Genomic DNA, 19,023 nt, shown 5'->3' on the forward strand with positions numbered 1-19,023 from the left:
TAGCTTGGTATGAAAGCTGGATTCATGAGTATGACTAGGGAGGAACGTTTTAGATGGATCAAACGTTCCGTACGTAAGCCATGAAATTTGTGGTGGAATAATTAGGTGCTTTTGATAGTTTTATTGGTGTTAGTTTAGTTTTCTTAATGACTTTATGCTTTTTCACGAGGGTTTTTAGTTTATTTCTTGTTTGGTATTTCCTCTTGTAGTTGCTTTCAAATAATAAAATACAGTTTCTTATGGACTTTTTATTTTCTTGTAGGTTCTAATTTCTTTGATCACTTTCTACGTGTAGAGACGTCCCACGCCACAATTGGTAATGCTTGTTTTTCTATATAACACAATTTCTAATCAAAGAATCAAATCAAATGTTAGCGTCACAATAAATTGTCAAACACAGTCCGGTTTACTATGGTCATGTTTTGTTGTTGATATTATCTAAAAGAAATGACAATGTGTTTTAAATTTCAGATTCTTCTTCCATGGATCAAGCAGTTAATGAGAATGAAGAACTACAGTTAAGAAAATGTAGAAAAAGGAAAAAGAGCTCTCAATCAGACGTGGATATACTTCAGTTGATGTCAACTATCAATGTGAGAGTTTGCTTTCTAGCACATCGTCTAGTTTCACAAATTCAACGTCCGATTAAGAAGCCAACCACAAGACTTGGAAATGAATATATACAAAATGTTTTAACTGAAGACCCAAAACATTTTCGAGGTTTATATCGTATGTATCCAGATGTTTTCTTGGATTTGTGTACTCTTATCCGAGAAAAAAACATCTTTAAGAGATACAAGATGGATTTCAGTTGAGGAAATGCTTCCCACATTTTTGCTTATTGTTGGCCAGAGTACGAGATATATTCTTCCTCGGGATGTATTCAAGAGATCGAGTTTCGCAATTAGTCAGAGCTTTAATAAAATATTAAGGGCGTTAAACAGTATTGGTCCAAGTTTGATGGCGAAACCAGGAAATGGTGTGCCTTCAAAAATAAGAGAAAGCACAAGATTTTATCCGTACTTTAAGGTATGTAAAAATTATAATTTTTCGTTTATTTTCATCCAACAATAATTTTATTTGTATTTTTAGGATTGTATCGGAGCAATTGATGGAACACATATTCCTGCTATGGTAGTAGGAAATGAAAGTGCTAGTTATCGAAATAGAATAGGAATCTTATCCCAAAATGTTTTAGCTGCATGCAATTTCGATTTGCAATTCATATATGTCCTTACTGGTTGGGAAGGTTCAGCTCATGATGCAAAAGTGTTAAATGATGCTCTGACTAGAAGTAACAATAGATTTGAAGTCCCCGAAGGTACATACATTATTCCATACCAAAAGATGTTATGTATGTTTAAGATACATTATTTTATTTATAACCTTATGTTTTTTTATTTATATTGTACTTTATAAATATTTCAGGAAAATTTTATCTGGCTGACTGTGGATATGCCAACCGAAAAAAATTCCTAACTCCATTTCGAAGTACCCGATATCATATAAAGGAATTTACTGGAGGAGATAGTGATCCCAAAAATAAAGAAGAATTATTCAACCTTCGTCATGCTGGTTTAAGAAACGTCATCGAAAGGATCTTTGGTATTTTCAAATCAAGATTTCTGATCTTTAAATCTGCACCTAGTTTTCCATATAAGACACAAGCAGAACTAGTACTTGCATGTGCTGCATAGCATAACTATCTCCGTCAGAAGTGTCGTTCAGATGAATTTCCTCCAGAAGAAATTACGGACGAACAAAGTGTTACCCAAAGTACTAGTGGTCCTCAATTTCTTGGCACACAAGAACAACAAAGAGAACTTGCTAATGAATGGAGAACAACAATTGCTTCAAATATGTGGAATGATGCTATTATTAGTGGATCTCAACGGTGATATGCGCATAAAGTAAGTTATAACTCTTTCTTTGTCTAAATATTTATGGTTGACAATGACACTGATATATCACAATGTGTTACTTGGTTAGTATGTGTGAGATGATTTATTGCATTGTTGGCAGAACGTATAAGAAGACACTCACAATGAAGCTACTTTGTTTCGAAGTGAAATGGTTGTAAACTTTTATTTTGTATTTTTAGGAAAATGAGACTTGGACTTTTGTTTGAATTCTCTCCAATCTATTATAAGAACGTTCTAAATTTATAATCATATTTACAAATTTCTCATTACATGCGTATATTTCTTTATATCATATAAGTAGTTTTATTGGTATATCCCTATTATATATGTATTTAATATAAACCTAACAACCGATTACGTATTTTGTAGTTAATGGTGAAAATTATAATTAAAATATTTAAAAAAGATCTTACCAAATCCTACCAAATTCCCCTTTTAAATCTCTATCAAAATTCTCGAATTCAACAAAACTCTCTAAATTCCTCTACATTTTAAAATCCTCAAAACCTTCTCAAACCCCAACTCCAATTAAGCAACTTGTAAGGGAGAAGGCTTCATCCTCACGAGAAGATCATCATGAACCCTTGTCTTTCTACTTTATTTTATATGTAGTATTATTCAGAAACCATATCTGTGTCATCCTGCTTTATGATTGAGTAGTAGGCTAAGCTTGCTTAGGGTTGTAGGGTGTTAGCCGCATGAACTGAACACAAATAAGTGATCTTAACTGTTCTTCATTCATATTGTTCTTACTGCTTACATTGAATTGATCACTTAATGTTCGATTTCTGATTTAATCACCTAGCTAACCGCTTAGGAGATAAATTGACATATATTGAATGAGCTTTGTATCCCTAATCAACGAGAGTAAATATTAGGGTATTAAGTGAACTAATCAGATCTTGTCTCTAAGGCTTGTTATCGCGTCTTGTTCCAAGTGAGAACTTAGGATCAAGACCAATCTGCAAAGGGAGCAAGACCACGATAGTGGATTGTTCTAGCCGAGTGATCTGAGTTCTAGACTGCACCTCATTCCACTTGAATAGTTGTTCAGTTTTGCATTGACACCCGATTAATAACCCTAAGCCGGCTTCATTTAAATCGAATTTGAACCATCTAGGTATTCTAGTTACTTGCGTCACAATTAATTCTCAAAACCCCACTTTTTTCTCAGCTTATTATTGAACTCATAAGAGTAAAGAGTAAACTGGTCCTCTGGATTGAATCTCAAATATTACAATTACCACTGTTAACTTGACAGTAGCAAGGATTCATTTTTAGTGTATCAATTTGGTACGAGCATCAGCCTGCGGGACCTTCCCGTCGCGATCGCTAGCTTTGTCATCATCAACTGATATTCGAGGAAGGTGAGTTTCTTCCCTCAGAACTTCCGTGACCGCACGCTCACATCCCCAGAGCGGATCCGCTTCGAGCCTACAGCTCCACTTCTGTTTCAAATCCTCTCGGAATCGCAAGAACTCGTCCTTGTCTTAGTCAGCATCGGTAGGATGTTGAAATCAGCATAAGAAGAATGAAGTGAAAAGGAACGAACACGATCAAGGGCTTATAAAGCCAAGCCACTTGAAGAATAAAAGAAGAATTTTATTCGACGAAGAAGGATAAAATCAACAAAAATCTAGTTTTCATAGGATCATGAAGGATTCATAGTTATCTAAGCACTTGAAGTAGGATTTGAATAAGATTTGGAAGCGATATCGTCCTAAAAATGAGCTAGATCACTAGAGGAATGGGGAAAGTTTTTTGGGCCCAAATCCCAACGGGATAAGCCGCTCAGATAAGGCATGGTCCACTCAATCAGGAGAAAATCACGAGGTCGCAAGACTGAGAGCCCGCACAAGGACGAAGGATTCGACTTCGAATGAATATTCTTCTTGTTACGAAAGCCAAAAATCTCGGAGCCGTTAAAAAGAGAGAAGATTACGGAAACAAAAGATGAGAAAGAAGAAAAGAGGAGAAGAGAGAAGAGGGAGGGATATTCAAAAAACCCCATAGACTTAGCACCTTACACACGGCCTCGGCCTCAAGCTCCCACTCTCTCGTTCTAGATACTCTATTCTTAGTTCTTAGTCATTGGAACATGATCCCTTTGTAACCATTGTATTTAATCAACCTTCATAAATAAAAGTCTACTTTTTTCAACCGGAATCTGATTACATCATTGTGTTCTGAGGATATCGTTGCTCACGTTATTTTTTCCCTAATCTTTTACATACAAAAACTACCAAGTACCTAGTGTGGATATTAGGACCCACATAAGATAACTAGATGAACAGTTGGGTTGATTAGGCCCGAGAAAATTACCAAGAAACTTTTCCTGCTCATTTCCCTTGTGGCCAGGAAGTGTAAAATGTCACCCCACGCTAAATAGCCTTCCCAGCGTGAGTTTTCTCTTGTTCTCTCTATAATTGTTCTCGCCAATTTTACTTAAGCGAAACTCGAGCTCATGATTGTCGGAGCCAACAAGTCTAACTACTATGTCTGAATTGGACCAGTCTTGTGTGAATTTGACCATCACTGTCTGTATCAGCTCATCCTAGTTTGGACGAGAATCTGAACTGTTTTGTCTTATTTCCAACAATCGATGTTTAGCCGACCAGCTAAAATGCCATTTCTGAATCTGACAATACTTGTCTGAATTCCAACCAATACTGTCTCAAAATTCTGTATTTTCTGAACAGCCGTCCGAACAGTTCTGTAATTCGCGAACTGTACTACTATGGCATGATCCAAGCATAACACCGACTAACTGAGCTTAGAATTGCTAAAAGTCTGATCCTAGATTTGTTCAGACCATGTGTTCATCCCATCCGATCCTAACAGACATTAATCTAACTCCTCTTCTACTTGCACTCAAACCTTCAACTTTGGCCAGCTATTTCTATCATCATCCAACCCCAAATCTCAACTTAACGGTTTAAGCCAGTCAGTCCTTGGATCATTCTAACTTCTACCTGCAGAACATGGGCCCTTCATTGGGCATGTGAATCAAACCAGACATTTGTTGTCCAAGATTGCGGTGGAGCTCTGGTTCGTATGACCTCCCAAGTTTTGGAAGTGGAGAAATTGCTCAGCTCTTTTTATCGTTCAATGCCACAATCTTACTATAGGGTATAGTTGCAATGCTTAGGATTTTCGGCTAGGGCTACATTCTTTTTTTTGTCTCAGCGGGTCTCTTCAACTGTGACTAAAACATAGTGTTGGGGTCGGGTGGATAATAAAATATTTATTTCTACTGATAACGTTCTTTGTCCAACTTAGTCTGTTTTTATTCTTCGTAGTAGATTCATTTTTAGTTAAATTAGTGAGAGACAGATAGTAATGTAACACTTCAACTTAAAAATGGATGAAAATACTCCACAATGTTTACATGATCAATGCATACATAACCGAAACAAACAACATCATGGACGGAACAGAAAGAGAAGAACATAAGTGAGCTAGAGAAGCAGAGCGTGGAGTAGAATTATGAACATCGGTTTGTCCAGAATTTTTGTCGGAAGGAGAAGTAGGTGAAGGGAGGATCATCTGCGGGGGAGCAGGTATGGTTTGACTCGTCGGGGCTGCAGCTGGTGGGAGACGTGGCATTGGCGACTGTGGAGCCATGGAAGTCTGAGAGACGTAGCAAAAACAATTTATTGTTGGTAAGTTATTTTAAATAAAAAGTTATCATACTGTCTTTTAGTCGACTTGCCTCAACCTTATATCAGCATCATATAAAATCTTATGTAAATAACAGTTTCTTAGTTGTTCTCTTTTACTTTCATGTAAAATTTTTAGTAGGGTTTTTGTTCCAGTGACTGGTTGGTTATTAGGATGTTAATCCAGTTTTCGGTTCGGATTTTTAGTGTTTTTGTTTATTTTTAATTTTAAAGCTGAATACTACCACTGGAATGCAATTTCAGTTGACTCTGTTTTCATAAAACACTTAAAATATTATTTTCAGAGAACAGTTTTTGATGATTTGTTTTATTTTCAGTTCAAAAAAATACGGGTCATCTGGTATAGGAAAATCATCACGGAATAGGTTTTCCTTTTTTATTCTATTTTGTAATTGATTTAAATAGTTCTGGTTTGAATCGGTTAAATCCAGTTGGACTATCCTACCGGTTACGGTATAACTCGCATCATTTATCTAATGAAAACTTACTTGGTTGGTAGTTTTGGTGAGACCGATATCGTAAGTCATGGTTACATCAGGTTTGAACAAACCGAAGGCTCGTTCAGATCCTTTCCCGGGCTTGAGATTCTCGTCGTACAATGCGAACAAGTATGTCTCGATCACTTTCCCAGGCATCAGCGGTGTTCCGGCCATTGATTTCAAATGTGCGATAAGATTTTTATTGTAAGCTTTAGCGTTCTCAATTGTCGTACCAACCTCGTCCGGGTCTCCCTTGTATGGCCACCCAGTCTCAGCCACCACTATCTCTACGTCCTTGAACCCAAACGAGCTAAGAGCTGAATACACCGCATCAACCTTCATAAACCGAATTCATTATTTTTTTATCTTCCTTCTATTATATGTTATAAATCACAATTTCTATTAATTTTTCTTTCCTTAATAATACGAATCCACATTTACAAAGTTTGATATCAATTTTCTTTCTTCTATTATTGGCAAGGTCTTTTCCTCCCGGACCACCTTTTAAGTTTTAACTTTTCATTAATTTGACTTAACTAAATTTGCCTTAATCTTTAACCAAACTTTTTAAAATTAACCAAGAAAACTAAGTCCTTAAATAAAAAATGAAAAGTCAACTAAAATTTCATGAAATAACTACTACCAGGTGGTTGTCCGCGGTATAAATATGTTATGAAAATCATATATTATGTTTATAATTTTGTAATTTTAAATAATAACTATAACTATGAAAAATAACCTTTTTATTTTAAATAGATTGAAAATCAAAAGTTTTGGTATTGTATAATCTTAGAAGATTATTGAGATATATTGTTAATTCTATAAATTTTATTATAAGTTTCTGAAAAATCTTTTTATGACATATTTTTTATTAATAAAAACAGAGATTAATGAACAAAATGTTATTTTATAACACTTTCTATTTTCACATTATTTTGTCTACCACTTTATTTTTTTTAGAAGTAAAATAGTTACAAATAATTAATTAGCAGTTATAGTAATTCGTAAAACACATGTATTTCGGCAAACATATAAAAAATTAAGTACGTAAAAATATAAAATAACAAAGAATACACCCAAAAATATAACAAACAAGTTTTATTATTCTTCACTGATGTTTTATATATGTATTTTTTGTTTCCTATTACAAAATAAGTATGTCAATTTTATTATAATGAAAACTATATCAATTGAGTCTTAACTCTAGTCATGTATTAATATATTGTTCTCGTTTTTTTAATTTATATTATAGTAAACTTTTTCATTGATTAATATTATTTTCAATAATTTACCATATAATTTTATTATAATGAAGGCTATAAGAATTATATTAATAGAGTATATTAACTTTAGTCTCATATTAGTATAATGTTCCAATTTTTCAATTCTATATTTATAATAAATATTTTAATATTATTTTAAAAGACTTATTATATATATTTCTGTTTTTAAATATATAAATACTTTAATCATTTTTGAAAGTAATAACTCAACTATGCAATCAACATTTGTCACTGAAAAATGAATGAATATTTTAAAAATTGTATATTTGACTGTTTTGCATTCATTAGACACATTTTAGAAAATATATATATAGTGAGTATAACAAAATATTATTAGGTTTAGGTTAATTATTTTTTTGTAATCTATAATTTATTGTATCCACTATTAATATAAATATGTTAAAATCGTTTATATAATTATTTCTATCATAACACATGTATTTATTTAAATTTTTATAATGTAATCTATGATATTTAATTGTTTCTATAAACAAATTATGTTAATTCTTTTATCCTAAATTGTTTAATTGTTTGTATGGTAATATAGATTAAATTACGAAGTTTAGGATTAGTTTCCTTTTTAAAACTTTAATTAAATAAATAAAAATTTAAATAATAACAACAAATCAAATTAAGAGAATTAATTCTACACTTCATCTACTAATGACACCTAAGCCCTAGTCAAAGTGACTTGTCAGTTAATATGCAATAGGATTTTGTGTTAATCCACTAACTTTCTTGTTCATAGATCTAGTTAAACAAGAACATAAAAATAAGGCAAAACCAAGTAAAGAGGTGTAAAACCTGAGCATCGAACATATTCATATACTTGATCTTGCTGTTTGCGTCAACACGGCCAGGATTAGGCTGAAACAAGCAAAAGGCCAATGTCTCGGGTCTAGGATCGCTCTGGTAAGCGAAAAACGGGTACGGGTTAACCGCAAAAGGCGACCCCGTCTCCCTATTAAACTCTAGCAACCCTTTCAATATATCAGCATGGTCGGCAGCAAATACCCCGGCCGAAGGAGGGTCGGACTGGCTCAGAATCGACATTGTGTGTACTGTTGATACCTTAATTTTGCCACCGAGAGAGGCTGCCTCGAGTGCACTTTGGACATTTTTCATAGCCGGCAAGAGCTGCAACATGAAATTGCGGTCGCCAAAGGTTGTTGCCTCGTTTCCGACGTCGATGAGAGTGATCTTGCTCGCCGGGTAATAAGGGACCACGTTGGTTTCCACCCAGCTCCGAGCGAAACTGGGGTCGGATGCTAAACCGGGTACATCGCCTGTTCCGATGACGATCTCGATACCAGTGTTTGCTAGGGCCTTGATTATCGCGGGGTCAGATCCGTAAAGACGGACTTTTTGGATAGTTGTGGACCGCAGGAGCTTTGCGGTGGCTGACGGTGGAGGAAGATTGTCGGCCGTTTGGCCATAGTTTACTCCAATGAATGGCTGAGATTCTGTGTTTTGATACATATGAAAGTATCCGTATTTTAGAGATGCTTTATATGTATACAAATATGAAAGTGAATAAACTTACTTGTTTGAGGAAGACCATATAAACACAAGAAGAAGAGTAGGAAAAATCGATAAACAGAAGCTTCCATGGATGGATTGTTTTGCTCTGTTTTGCTGTTTTGTATTTAAATGCTCAAGTTTTTTTTTCTCTTCTTTTCCTTACAGAGAACTATCGACTAGAATTGGGTAATATATATATAGATCCATTAAAACGACCGACGTTGGAAAAGTAAAAGTAACTTCTTTTTCTCACATTTCAAATTTGAATGGTAAACAGACACGATTACTGTCTTATTGGTTTGGGCCACTGTAAGTTCTTTGAAGTAACTTAATTACATGAAGGATTTCTTTTTCTGACATAGACATCAAGTGCTTTTAAATAAACACTTTCTTAGTACAGTATATCTCATAGGAGATTTTTTTTGAGAAAGTATATTTGTTAGGAGATTCTAACGAAACTTGAAATATTATTGTTGGTAAAACCAGTACTATGAACAAATTTACTGATAAACTATTTTTTTCTAAATCTTTTTGATTAGTGGGTTTCAGTTGTTCATTTTGTAGTAAGCTTGTGGAAACTTTTTTCTAAAATTTTTGTTCACCTCCAAATTTAGTTAGGAGCTTCACTGAAAGCCTGAAACATGGAGACAACACACTTTTTATGCAACTCTTACATACCAAATGAAGTAAAATACAATATGACAATGTATAAGTACGTGTTACAAGGCATTCTAAAGAGACAATAAGGGGATTAATACCCTCAAGTGTCTTTAGTTAGTTAGTTTCATGAAAAAGTGAGACAAATATCATGATGATACGGCTTTTCCCCCTCTTAATGAACCATTTGTAACATAATTAACTAACTGAAGTAATCTATGGCTTTTTGATGATTGGATTTTTCTTCTCTACTAAGAAATGGAACAATGCGACTAAGGTGGTGGAGAAAGAGAGCAAGGAATTAGACACTCTAACATCTACCACAAAGATGGTAAAAGAATAATAAAAAAGAAAAGAAAGAAGACCAACTCGCTTTTGCTGTGGCACAAGAAAAAGATAAAGCACCCGTAAACCCTCTTTTCTCTCAGAAAGACGGAAACGATTATTAAAAAACAAAAGCAGAAAAGGCGTAGCATTTGAACAAATTTGGGGGTATTTGATTCATTTTGTTTTGCGAAGTCTTCAGAAAGTGTTGTCATATTTTAAATGAAACAATCTTGACCATTTGGTTGTATGTTGAAAGATTTGTAAAAATTAATTTGAATAATTAAATAACCTATTTATTTTTTCGGTTATATATCAAAAAAAGAATATCAAAATTAAGCTTAATTAGTCTTTTTTTTTAACTCAAAGAACATGAGAACTTAGCTCAAGTTTGCAAACATGGCAGACCAGTAGAACTGGTTAAAGAAAACAAATCAAAAACATAAGCATCACTGACAATGAAGGCCAAGGTTAACTCATCCTAAGGGAAGGATTTCAAAGTTCACCAATAACCTCAGTCTGGATGAGATCATGAAGCCACGCCGGTCCTCCCAAGGCAAGGTACGAACGTAGTCGTCCATCACGGAGAACACTTGTAGATATCTTTCTTGCCACCTTATTAGACTCCCGTGACTCTACTTCAAACTCGATAACAGTAAACTCCAAGCAAACTGTCTCTATCTGTCGAAGTAAGCACCTATATCTTGGCCAACGAGCAGGAGTTTTTATTGCATCTATCAGCTTTTGAGATTCAGTTCCAATACTGGCCTCTTCTATTCGCAGATCCCTTAGGCTTCGAAGTACCCACAATAGACACTCCATTTCAGCCGCCAGTTTGTCCGAGGTAGGTACGAGTGCGTCTCTTGCATGCATACACACATCTCCTCGATGATTTCGTGTGATCCAAGCTACTCCTATGAATTGTTTATCACTTCTCCAGCTAGCATGAAGGTTGCATTTTATCATACCTTGTGTTGGCGGAAACCAGTACTTTGGCATGCCCATATCAGCCTGCACCTGCCCTCCATTACTCTTCGCCTTGTTCAGTTTATTCCATAAAGCTGCTTCCTCTTGCGTTCTCTGAACCAACAGGGATGGCGATTCTTGTGTCTCCGCATATAACAAGCTGTTGATGTTCTTCCATATCGTCCAGAGGATCCAGGGGATTGCTTGTCGCCGTTCCTGATTAAAAGTACTCGCTTCCATGAACTTCAAACCGTGAATACGAATCTTTGGTATCGTCGGTAGCTTCCAAATAAGCTTCTTTATTTCAATTACCGCCTGATCTTCTACCCTGTGATCGTCTCCACGGTTTGACGTTACGCTTGTAAGGAGCCAGCACCCAATTTTAACTGTGTAGTCACCTGACTTGTTGAAAGCCCATATCTCTCTGTCTTTCACTCTGCCAACACCAATCTGTTTGATTCGATCCACCTCATTTGGTGGGAAGAGCTGCTGCAGTAATTCCATTTTCCATTTCCCATCTTCACCTATGAGCTCAGAAACTCTCAGGTTGACATCAAAACATGGTTGTTTGTTCACCGGTCTTCGAGGAACTTCATCCAAAATCCACTTATCAGTCCACACATGTGTATCTCTTCCATCACCTATGGATCTGATCAATCCCTTCCTCAGTAATTCCCTGCCAAAAATTATACTTCTCCAGACATAAGAAGGTCTATATCCTTTACCGCACTCAAGAATGGTCGAGGATGCATAGTACCGGCCCTTATAGACTCGCGCCAATAAGCTGTTCGGTTCATTATACAATTTCCATGCTTGCTTAGCAAGCAGCGCCTGATTGAAGTCCTCTATGTCCCGAAACCCCAGTCCTCCTTTGTCTTTTGGCACACAGATTTTCTTCCACGCAATCCAATGAATCTTTCTCTTCTCTCCATCTTCATCCCACCAAAAGCTAGCCATAGCACTCATAATTTTTTGACAATGGTGTTTAGTTAACCTGAAGCATGACATCGCATAAACCGGAAGAGCCATAGCAATAGATTTGAGGAGGACCTCCTTTCCGCCATGGGAAAGCTTTTTGGCAAACCATCCTCGTAATCTCTTTTTTAGTTTCTCACCAATAAACGCAAGTAGCTTCTGCTTTGAGCCACTGAAGCACTCCAGAAGGCCTAAGTACTTCCCATCACCGCCCTCATTATCAATGTGAAGTAGCTCAGGTATCAGCCTCTTCATAACTGGGTCTACTGCAGCACCAAAGGTAACAGCTGATTTTTGAAAATTAATGACCTGACCAGATGAATCTTCATACAACTTCAAGCACCGTAGAAACTCAGTGCACTCACTCAGCCTAGCTCTGCACAGGAACAGGCTATCGTCGGCAAACAAAAGATGCTGAACCGACGGGCAATTCCTTGTCAATTCCTTGTTAATTAGTCAAATGATGGATAATCTATTAAAAAATGATTCACAATGATGTGAGTAAAATCAAAATGCAAAAAAAATAATATGTGCTAATTGTAGGGTTAGTAAATAAATATTTTGAACCTTCGATATATTAATGCACCATTCATCACACTAAATGGATCTCAATAATTGTCGGTGGTCATGGCATTATAAGTGGCAGTCAACGCCAAATCCACATGAGTATGGAGTCTTACATGGGTTCGTGTGACAATCTTGGGGTCCAACGTTCTGGATGATTATATATCCCAGATTTTGGTATATAGTAGCGTATGTTTGAAAAGTTCAAAAAATTTATTGGCTATCTATATCATCCAAATACACTTATCTTTTAAGTTACACATGAAAGACCTTTTATATTAAGCATTTTTAAGCTGAAGTCCTATTGAGAAATGATTCGTAATATCGTACAAGTAATCACAAAGGCGAAAAAATCATGTGGAGATTGTAAGGTCAATAAATAAGTCTTCCAAACCTTCAAAATTTACTCGCACCACCAATTTCAAAGGGTGGGGCCCACGTGCCAAGTGATCGTGCATGGGACGCCTATTAGTTGTCGACGGTTGGGATGTTACAAATGGTAACATTATTAAACCCAAACGAGTGTGGAGTTTGCGTGGGCACACACTAACATGGGTGACGATGTTGTTCCGCAACAAGGACATTGCGTTATATGAGAGTGGGTGATTGTAACATCTCGGTTTGTGGTGTATTGTATGTATGTTGAAAGGCTTAGCAAAATTGATTTGGCTACCTATGTCACCAAAGTGCACTTATCCACAATTAAGCATGCTTGAGCCAGAGTATAATAAACCGATGGGTGACATATCGGAAAGTGATTCACTATATCATGCGATTGAGTTCAAATCACGATATAGATCATGTGGTCATTACATGGTCAATAAACAAGTCTTTGGAGCATCCAAAATATTAATGCACCGCCCGTAGACAGAATGTGTCCCACATGCCGAGTGAACGGGCATAAGAGGCCTATTAGCTGTTAGTGGTGGTATCAGAACAAACACATACAAGTATGGAGTCCTATGTTGGCTCACACTAACATTGCTTACGTACAATTTTGGGGAGCAACAAGGACGTTGTAATCTGTGAGAGGGGATGATTCTAATATCCTTATTTGTGGTATATGGTAGTGTATGGTTGAATTAAAAGAATTGATTTGACTACCTATGTCACCAAAATTCCAAAATGCACTTATCTTTGCTTGAGCTGAAGTAGTCAAATAGATGACATATAGGGAACAAATTTGCGATATCGTGCAAGCGAGGCCAAAGCATGGAAAAATAGTGTGGTGATTGCTAGGTCAGTAAACAAGTCTTTTGAGCATTTAAAAGTTTAATGCACTGTCCGTCGCAAGAGGTTGGACCCATGGTCCCACTGAACTTGCGTGGGACACGTATAAGCCGTGGGCGATCGGACGTTAAAAATGGTATCACAGCCTAATCCAGATAAGTGTGGAGTCATACGTAGGTTCATACTAATATTAGTGACAATCATATGGTGCAACGAGGATGTTCGTTCTGTGAGAAAGGGTGATTATAACATCCTAGTTTGTGATATATGGTAGTGTATGTTGAAAGGCTTAAGAGAATTGATTTGACTAAATATGTCACAAAAGTGCACTTATCTTTTTGTGCACACATTCAAAGAGTATTCCAGAATTAGGTGTGCTTGAGTTAGAGTAGCGAATGATGGCTGACCTATCGAAAAGTGATTTATCATATCGTGTGAGTGAGCCTAAAGTACGAAGAATTATCATGTTGTGATTGTAGGGTTATACTCTACTGCCCCAACCCTCTTCGTTATCACAAACGGTCCCATATACCTTGGCCTTAGCGTCTTTAGCTTAGGTTTGGATCATTACGGCGGAAAGTCCTCATTTTAAAGTATACCACATCTTCTATCAAACATTTCAACTTCTTTGGTGCTTGTCTGCATAGATGATGTGGTATACTTTAAAATGAGGACTTTCTGCAGTAATGATCCCAATCTAAGCTAAAGAAGCTAAGACCACATTTTCAATCTCTCCTTGAGCAATTCTACCTATTCAGCTGTTTCCTTTATCATTTTTGGCTCGATGTCACGTCTCTCCCCCACTTCAGTCCAACATAAGGTGTTTTTCATGGCCTCCCGTACAACGCTTCATAAGGCGACATTCCAATACTCATGTGGTGGCTATTATTGTATCCGAATTCTAACCAAGGTAGATACTGACTCCATTTCCCTTCCTAATCCAATACACATACACACAACATATCCTCTAAAGTCTGAATAGTCCTTTCTGACTGCCCGTCAGTCTGGGGGTGGTAAGTCGTGCTGAGGTGTACCCTTGTTCCTAAGGCTTTCTGGAAGGCATGCCAAAAGATCGAGGTGAACTTTGGATCCCGGTCAGATACGATGCTAACAGGTACTCCGTATAACTTTACGATCGTCTCCAATTACTTCAGTGCGAGTACCTCGGCTATATTTGTTTTCTTTATTGGCCCTGATACCAAATTGTAAAGACCTTGTCCCTCTGTACCAAACTCAAACCTCAACTACATTCATTTCAGTTCAACTTCTTTTATCCCATAAAAGCCAACATAGTCTTACATAACTTAACTTAAATGAAAACCAAATAATACGAGGGAATAGTCATCTCATAAATAACTTAAAAGAAAACCGAATCCCAAAAGATGACACCACCAGAGTCCTACTCCTCAACCTCCCCTTCCGTACCCGCACAAGAGGGATGAGTAATTGGAATTACTCAATTAGGGTAAGTTCTAGAATCTTACAAACTCATATCAGGACAAGCAACGATCAAAACAGTTATAAGCTAATAAGAACTGGCATGCAACAAGCAACAAGCAACCTAGACCTCTAGGACCTATCACAAGCCTCTGGGGGAACCATCTCGAACCCTTTGCTGCATTTCCTACGTGCGCCCAAACCGGGCTACGGTCCGTTGCTCCTATGTGACTAGCCGGTCACAGCCTCATAGAGTCATCCCAGCATTATCTGTCCTCTGGTCCAATAGTCACTTATGCCCAGACTCTGCATGACTGGATCCTACCAGCGCTACATTTCCCATCCACACACCCCCACACGACCACACCCGTTCTCGGTGTCACAACCACCCACATTCATTTTTCTTTCCACACACATACATCTCGTTACATCCATTCACCACACACAACTCATCATCACAATCATTCATATCATCCAACCGGTTTATCTTTTAACAATCTAACAAGTCTTTTTTTTATCAAATCAACACAAATCAACAACTAGATCTAATAGTTTCTTCAATCAATCAATATATATATATCTTAACTACGCCTAGCCTTTATTAAGAAGGGACTGCTCCTTGAGGGCTTGCAAGACATGAGAAGATTTTATGGTCGGGTCCTCCTTAGCTTAACTTAACGGTACAGATCTGGATCTAGAACGGAAGGAGAGCCGGCCACAAACTCAGATTTCTGTTTCCTAGTACACGAGAACAAGGGAAGAGGGGTTTAGGTTTCATATCTGTCATACCCAATAACAAGAGAAGATGGAAAAGAAGATCTGAGCTTTACCTTAGGGCTGAAATCGGATCTGGTTACACGCAGCAGATTCGAGGAGATGGCGACTAGGGTTACGAGATCGACGACTCGGGCTCTGGTCGTTGTGAAAGGCGGTGTGGGGCTGCCCAGTTGCGATCGACGTCAATGGCGTGGAAGAGGCATGCATGGCTTTTCTTCGGCGGGGCTTTGCTTGGTATCCTTCTTATGTCTCTAACTAACACAAACATGATGGTTTGGATAGATGATTTCGAATTAGTGATGGATGGAAACGAGATAGATGGACTTCAGTGAAGATCTATGGACTGATCAACAATTGTTTTGATGCGCCAGTGATCGTGAGAGGTGTTTCCACAAAATGATCAAAGGTAAATGGCTTTGCAGAGAATTAACTCCTAAGAATACAATGTTTAGAAGCTGAACAAGGGCTTCACAGATTTGAAAGAGTTTTTAAACAAAAAGGTGAATGATTTTATTCAGGTCATGCAGGCTCCTTATATAGTCTTACAATGTGTGAAAAAAAAACTAGAAAGAAAGTAGAAAACTATGCAAATACTTTGTCGAAAACAAGAAATTTACTGAAACTAAAAACTAGGCAGTTTGTAGAACCGATATGTTGGATATTGACTGGACTTTGAACAACTATTGCTTGACCACGACCAGAACTTCTTTAATTTGTTGATATTTTATGATGATAATGGGCTTGAAATGGACTGATTAATAGGCTTGTCGAATTCGACTTGAAACAAATCCAAAGTGAATTTGTTATGGATTTCTTCATGGGCTGAATCACTTCTTTTTGGTCTGACAAAGGCCCATTTCGTCCAGCAGCTAAACCAGCTCCATCTTCAGTGTCACTCAGCTCATCTAGCTCCAGATCAATGTCACTTAGCTCACTTAGCTCATCCAGCTCATTTACACTCACTTCAGCTGGTTTCAGCTCATATACACGCTCTTCAGCTGGTTTCAACTCATACACACGCTTTTCAGCTGGTTTTAGCTTGTCCTCAGTGTCATTAGTTTGTTTCAGCTTGTACAAGGATGCATAGCTGATCAAGGTTACATCATCTTCTCAGGGGAGTCCTCCTTTTATAAGGAATGAAAGGAGAAGTGACTAGGGTTTTTTTTTCCCAATGGGCTTTCTTATCCTCTTTAGATTTAAGCGCCAATAATCTCATTTCAATATCCGGCGTTGTGATTTATTTGATATTTGAGAATTTTGATTTGAAGTCTCATCTTCTTCCTCATGATAATCATTTTCTTCAAGCAGCTTGATTTTGTTTTACTATGTTTCTTGGTGATGCACTCAGTAAGAAGCTTGTTGAATTTCTACAAGCAAATGAAGAGACTGTTTTAGTTCAATGGCACCTTCCATGAGTTGTTTCCCGCATTGTATTAAGTACTTTCCTTTTTGAAAATAGAGGTCATTGCTACATGCTTTAAGGATCTGATTAGTTTTTTAGTTTCCTTTGAAATTTTTTTGATATGAACATGAACCATAGGAAGTTGTTGACAGCATCTTCTTTCTTCTGCTCCCAGTGATGTCTTTTCAACTTCATGAAGGAAACTAATGATTGAGGCATTTCTTGAAAGATCTTCTCTTGTAGCCTTTCCAGCATTTCTAATTGCAAATGCTAATGCTTTCGACAGATCAATTTTCTCCATGCTCCTCCGGCTTTTTTCCTTAAGGAAATATCTGATTTGAAGCCTTTGGCTCCTCCATAATTGATATTTTGAAATGTCGTCTGCAACGAAAATTAACCTTTGGTAAGACTCAAATGTGTTAAGAAAGTTATAAGGATTCTTCTCAGCTTACAGATTTTTTTTTCTGATTTCTTTGGATCCCTTAAATCTCTGTCTAAATATGCATAGTTATCTGCAACCAAGAAAACCAAAACTAACATTACAAAGAGACTTTTCCCATGTTAGTTGCAATGCGATGATCGTTTTTAATCTTTTTCCAAGACATCTTTTTGAAAGTAAAACGTCTTAGGAAGTATTTGAACTTTAAAAAACAGTAATTAGGGGGAGTCACTTAATTAATGCATGAAAATGCAAAAACTGCACAACAAAAGGGTTACAAAATTGTCACCATCAAAAACTGACGAACATCAAAAACAGTTACAAAAATATACAATATATAACATAAAAATTAAACTGTAGACAATTGATCATTTTATCCTATAAAGATGATATCAGCTGTATAGAATTAAAAAGTATTTGATCGAATTCTAGTGTTACATTAATTTACCTACCAAAACGCAGCACTAAACACTTGGGATATTTTGTTATCATATTTTCACGAGAAGCTTAACTAATGAGTTCAATTCTTTGAAGAAAAAGCTCATCTTTACCCGTCTTCAGATATTTGTTCTCGTGATTCATTTTGATTCTCTTAAATTTGCTTTATTAAATTTAGTTCTAACTCATACATCTCTAACAATGCTTAGATTCTGATGAACCCCTGATTGAGAAGGATTTGTTTGTACCTGATTCGTTTTAAGGATGATCTTATGGTTTGAAGGATAGATGATGATGGAATTGTGGATAGATGATGATGGACTTCAGTGAGGATCTACGAATTGATCAACAATTGTGTAGATGAGTCTTTGATCAAGAGAATAAAATCTGATTTCAATCAAAGATAGGTTTGAAATCAGAGAATGAACTCTTTAGCAATCAATTTTGAAAGATGAACAAGAGATTCACATATTTAGAGACATTTTTAGAAAAAGGTGAATGTTTTGTTCAGAAAAAAATAGTTAAGTAAAGAAGAAGAAGGAAATCGAAAAGTCCTAAAATTGTAAACTTAATTAAAATTAAAATTGTCTTGAATACTAAATAATTATTTATTTTGGCTGACTCCTTGACTTGAATTTCGACCTGATTTGGTTATGGCTCATAGTAAACCAAACAAGTCATTGCTTCCTTCAATATTTTTGGTTTGTGGTCTTCTTTTGGGCTGAGAAAAGTCTAAACTCGTTCTGATCACATCTTTTACAGCTTGTTTTACATGTTCTTAGTCACTTGAGTGAGAAATAAGCTCATCATGCTCCACTCAAGCCTCAGGTTCATCTTCAAGCTTTACATTCAGCCATCCTTGTTTATCCTTTGTTGCATAGTCATCTGGTTCAACCATGGTTACATCATCCCGTCCTCCTTTGAAAAGA

At 36.5% G+C, this 19,023-nt stretch overlaps 2 protein-coding genes and 1 long non-coding RNA gene across 3 annotated transcripts; all 3 read right to left on the reverse strand.

The window, feature by feature from the left end:
- Positions 1 to 5,259: 5,259 nt before the first annotated feature.
- Positions 5,260 to 9,125, reverse strand: LOC111205184 (glucan endo-1,3-beta-glucosidase 7). The gene is made up of 4 exons (XM_022700630.2): positions 8,908 to 9,125; positions 8,169 to 8,827; positions 6,091 to 6,417; positions 5,260 to 5,552 (listed from the first exon to the last, which is right to left on the reverse strand). Exons 1-4 carry the CDS (start codon positions 8,972 to 8,974, stop codon positions 5,307 to 5,309), a joined length of 1,299 nt encoding a protein of 432 aa, XP_022556351.2. The 5' UTR covers positions 8,975 to 9,125; the 3' UTR covers positions 5,260 to 5,306.
- Positions 9,126 to 10,361: 1,236 nt separating this feature from the next.
- LOC125585877 lies at positions 10,362 to 17,244 on the reverse strand. Its single transcript, XM_048755590.1, has 3 exons — positions 17,222 to 17,244; positions 16,663 to 16,902; positions 10,362 to 12,183 (listed from the first exon to the last, which is right to left on the reverse strand). Exons 1-3 carry the CDS (start codon positions 17,242 to 17,244, stop codon positions 10,362 to 10,364), a joined length of 2,085 nt encoding a protein of 694 aa, XP_048611547.1.
- On the reverse strand, positions 17,244 to 17,734 carry LOC125585304. Its single transcript, XR_007322221.1, has 2 exons — positions 17,670 to 17,734; positions 17,244 to 17,598 (listed from the first exon to the last, which is right to left on the reverse strand). It is a non-coding gene; the product is annotated as an uncharacterized LOC125585304 (long non-coding RNA).
- Positions 17,735 to 19,023: the final 1,289 nt, after the last annotated feature.

Source organism: Brassica napus, chromosome C4 (genome assembly GCF_020379485.1).
Source record: "Brassica napus cultivar Da-Ae chromosome C4, Da-Ae, whole genome shotgun sequence".
Classification (NCBI taxonomy): domain Eukaryota; kingdom Viridiplantae; phylum Streptophyta; class Magnoliopsida; order Brassicales; family Brassicaceae; genus Brassica; species Brassica napus.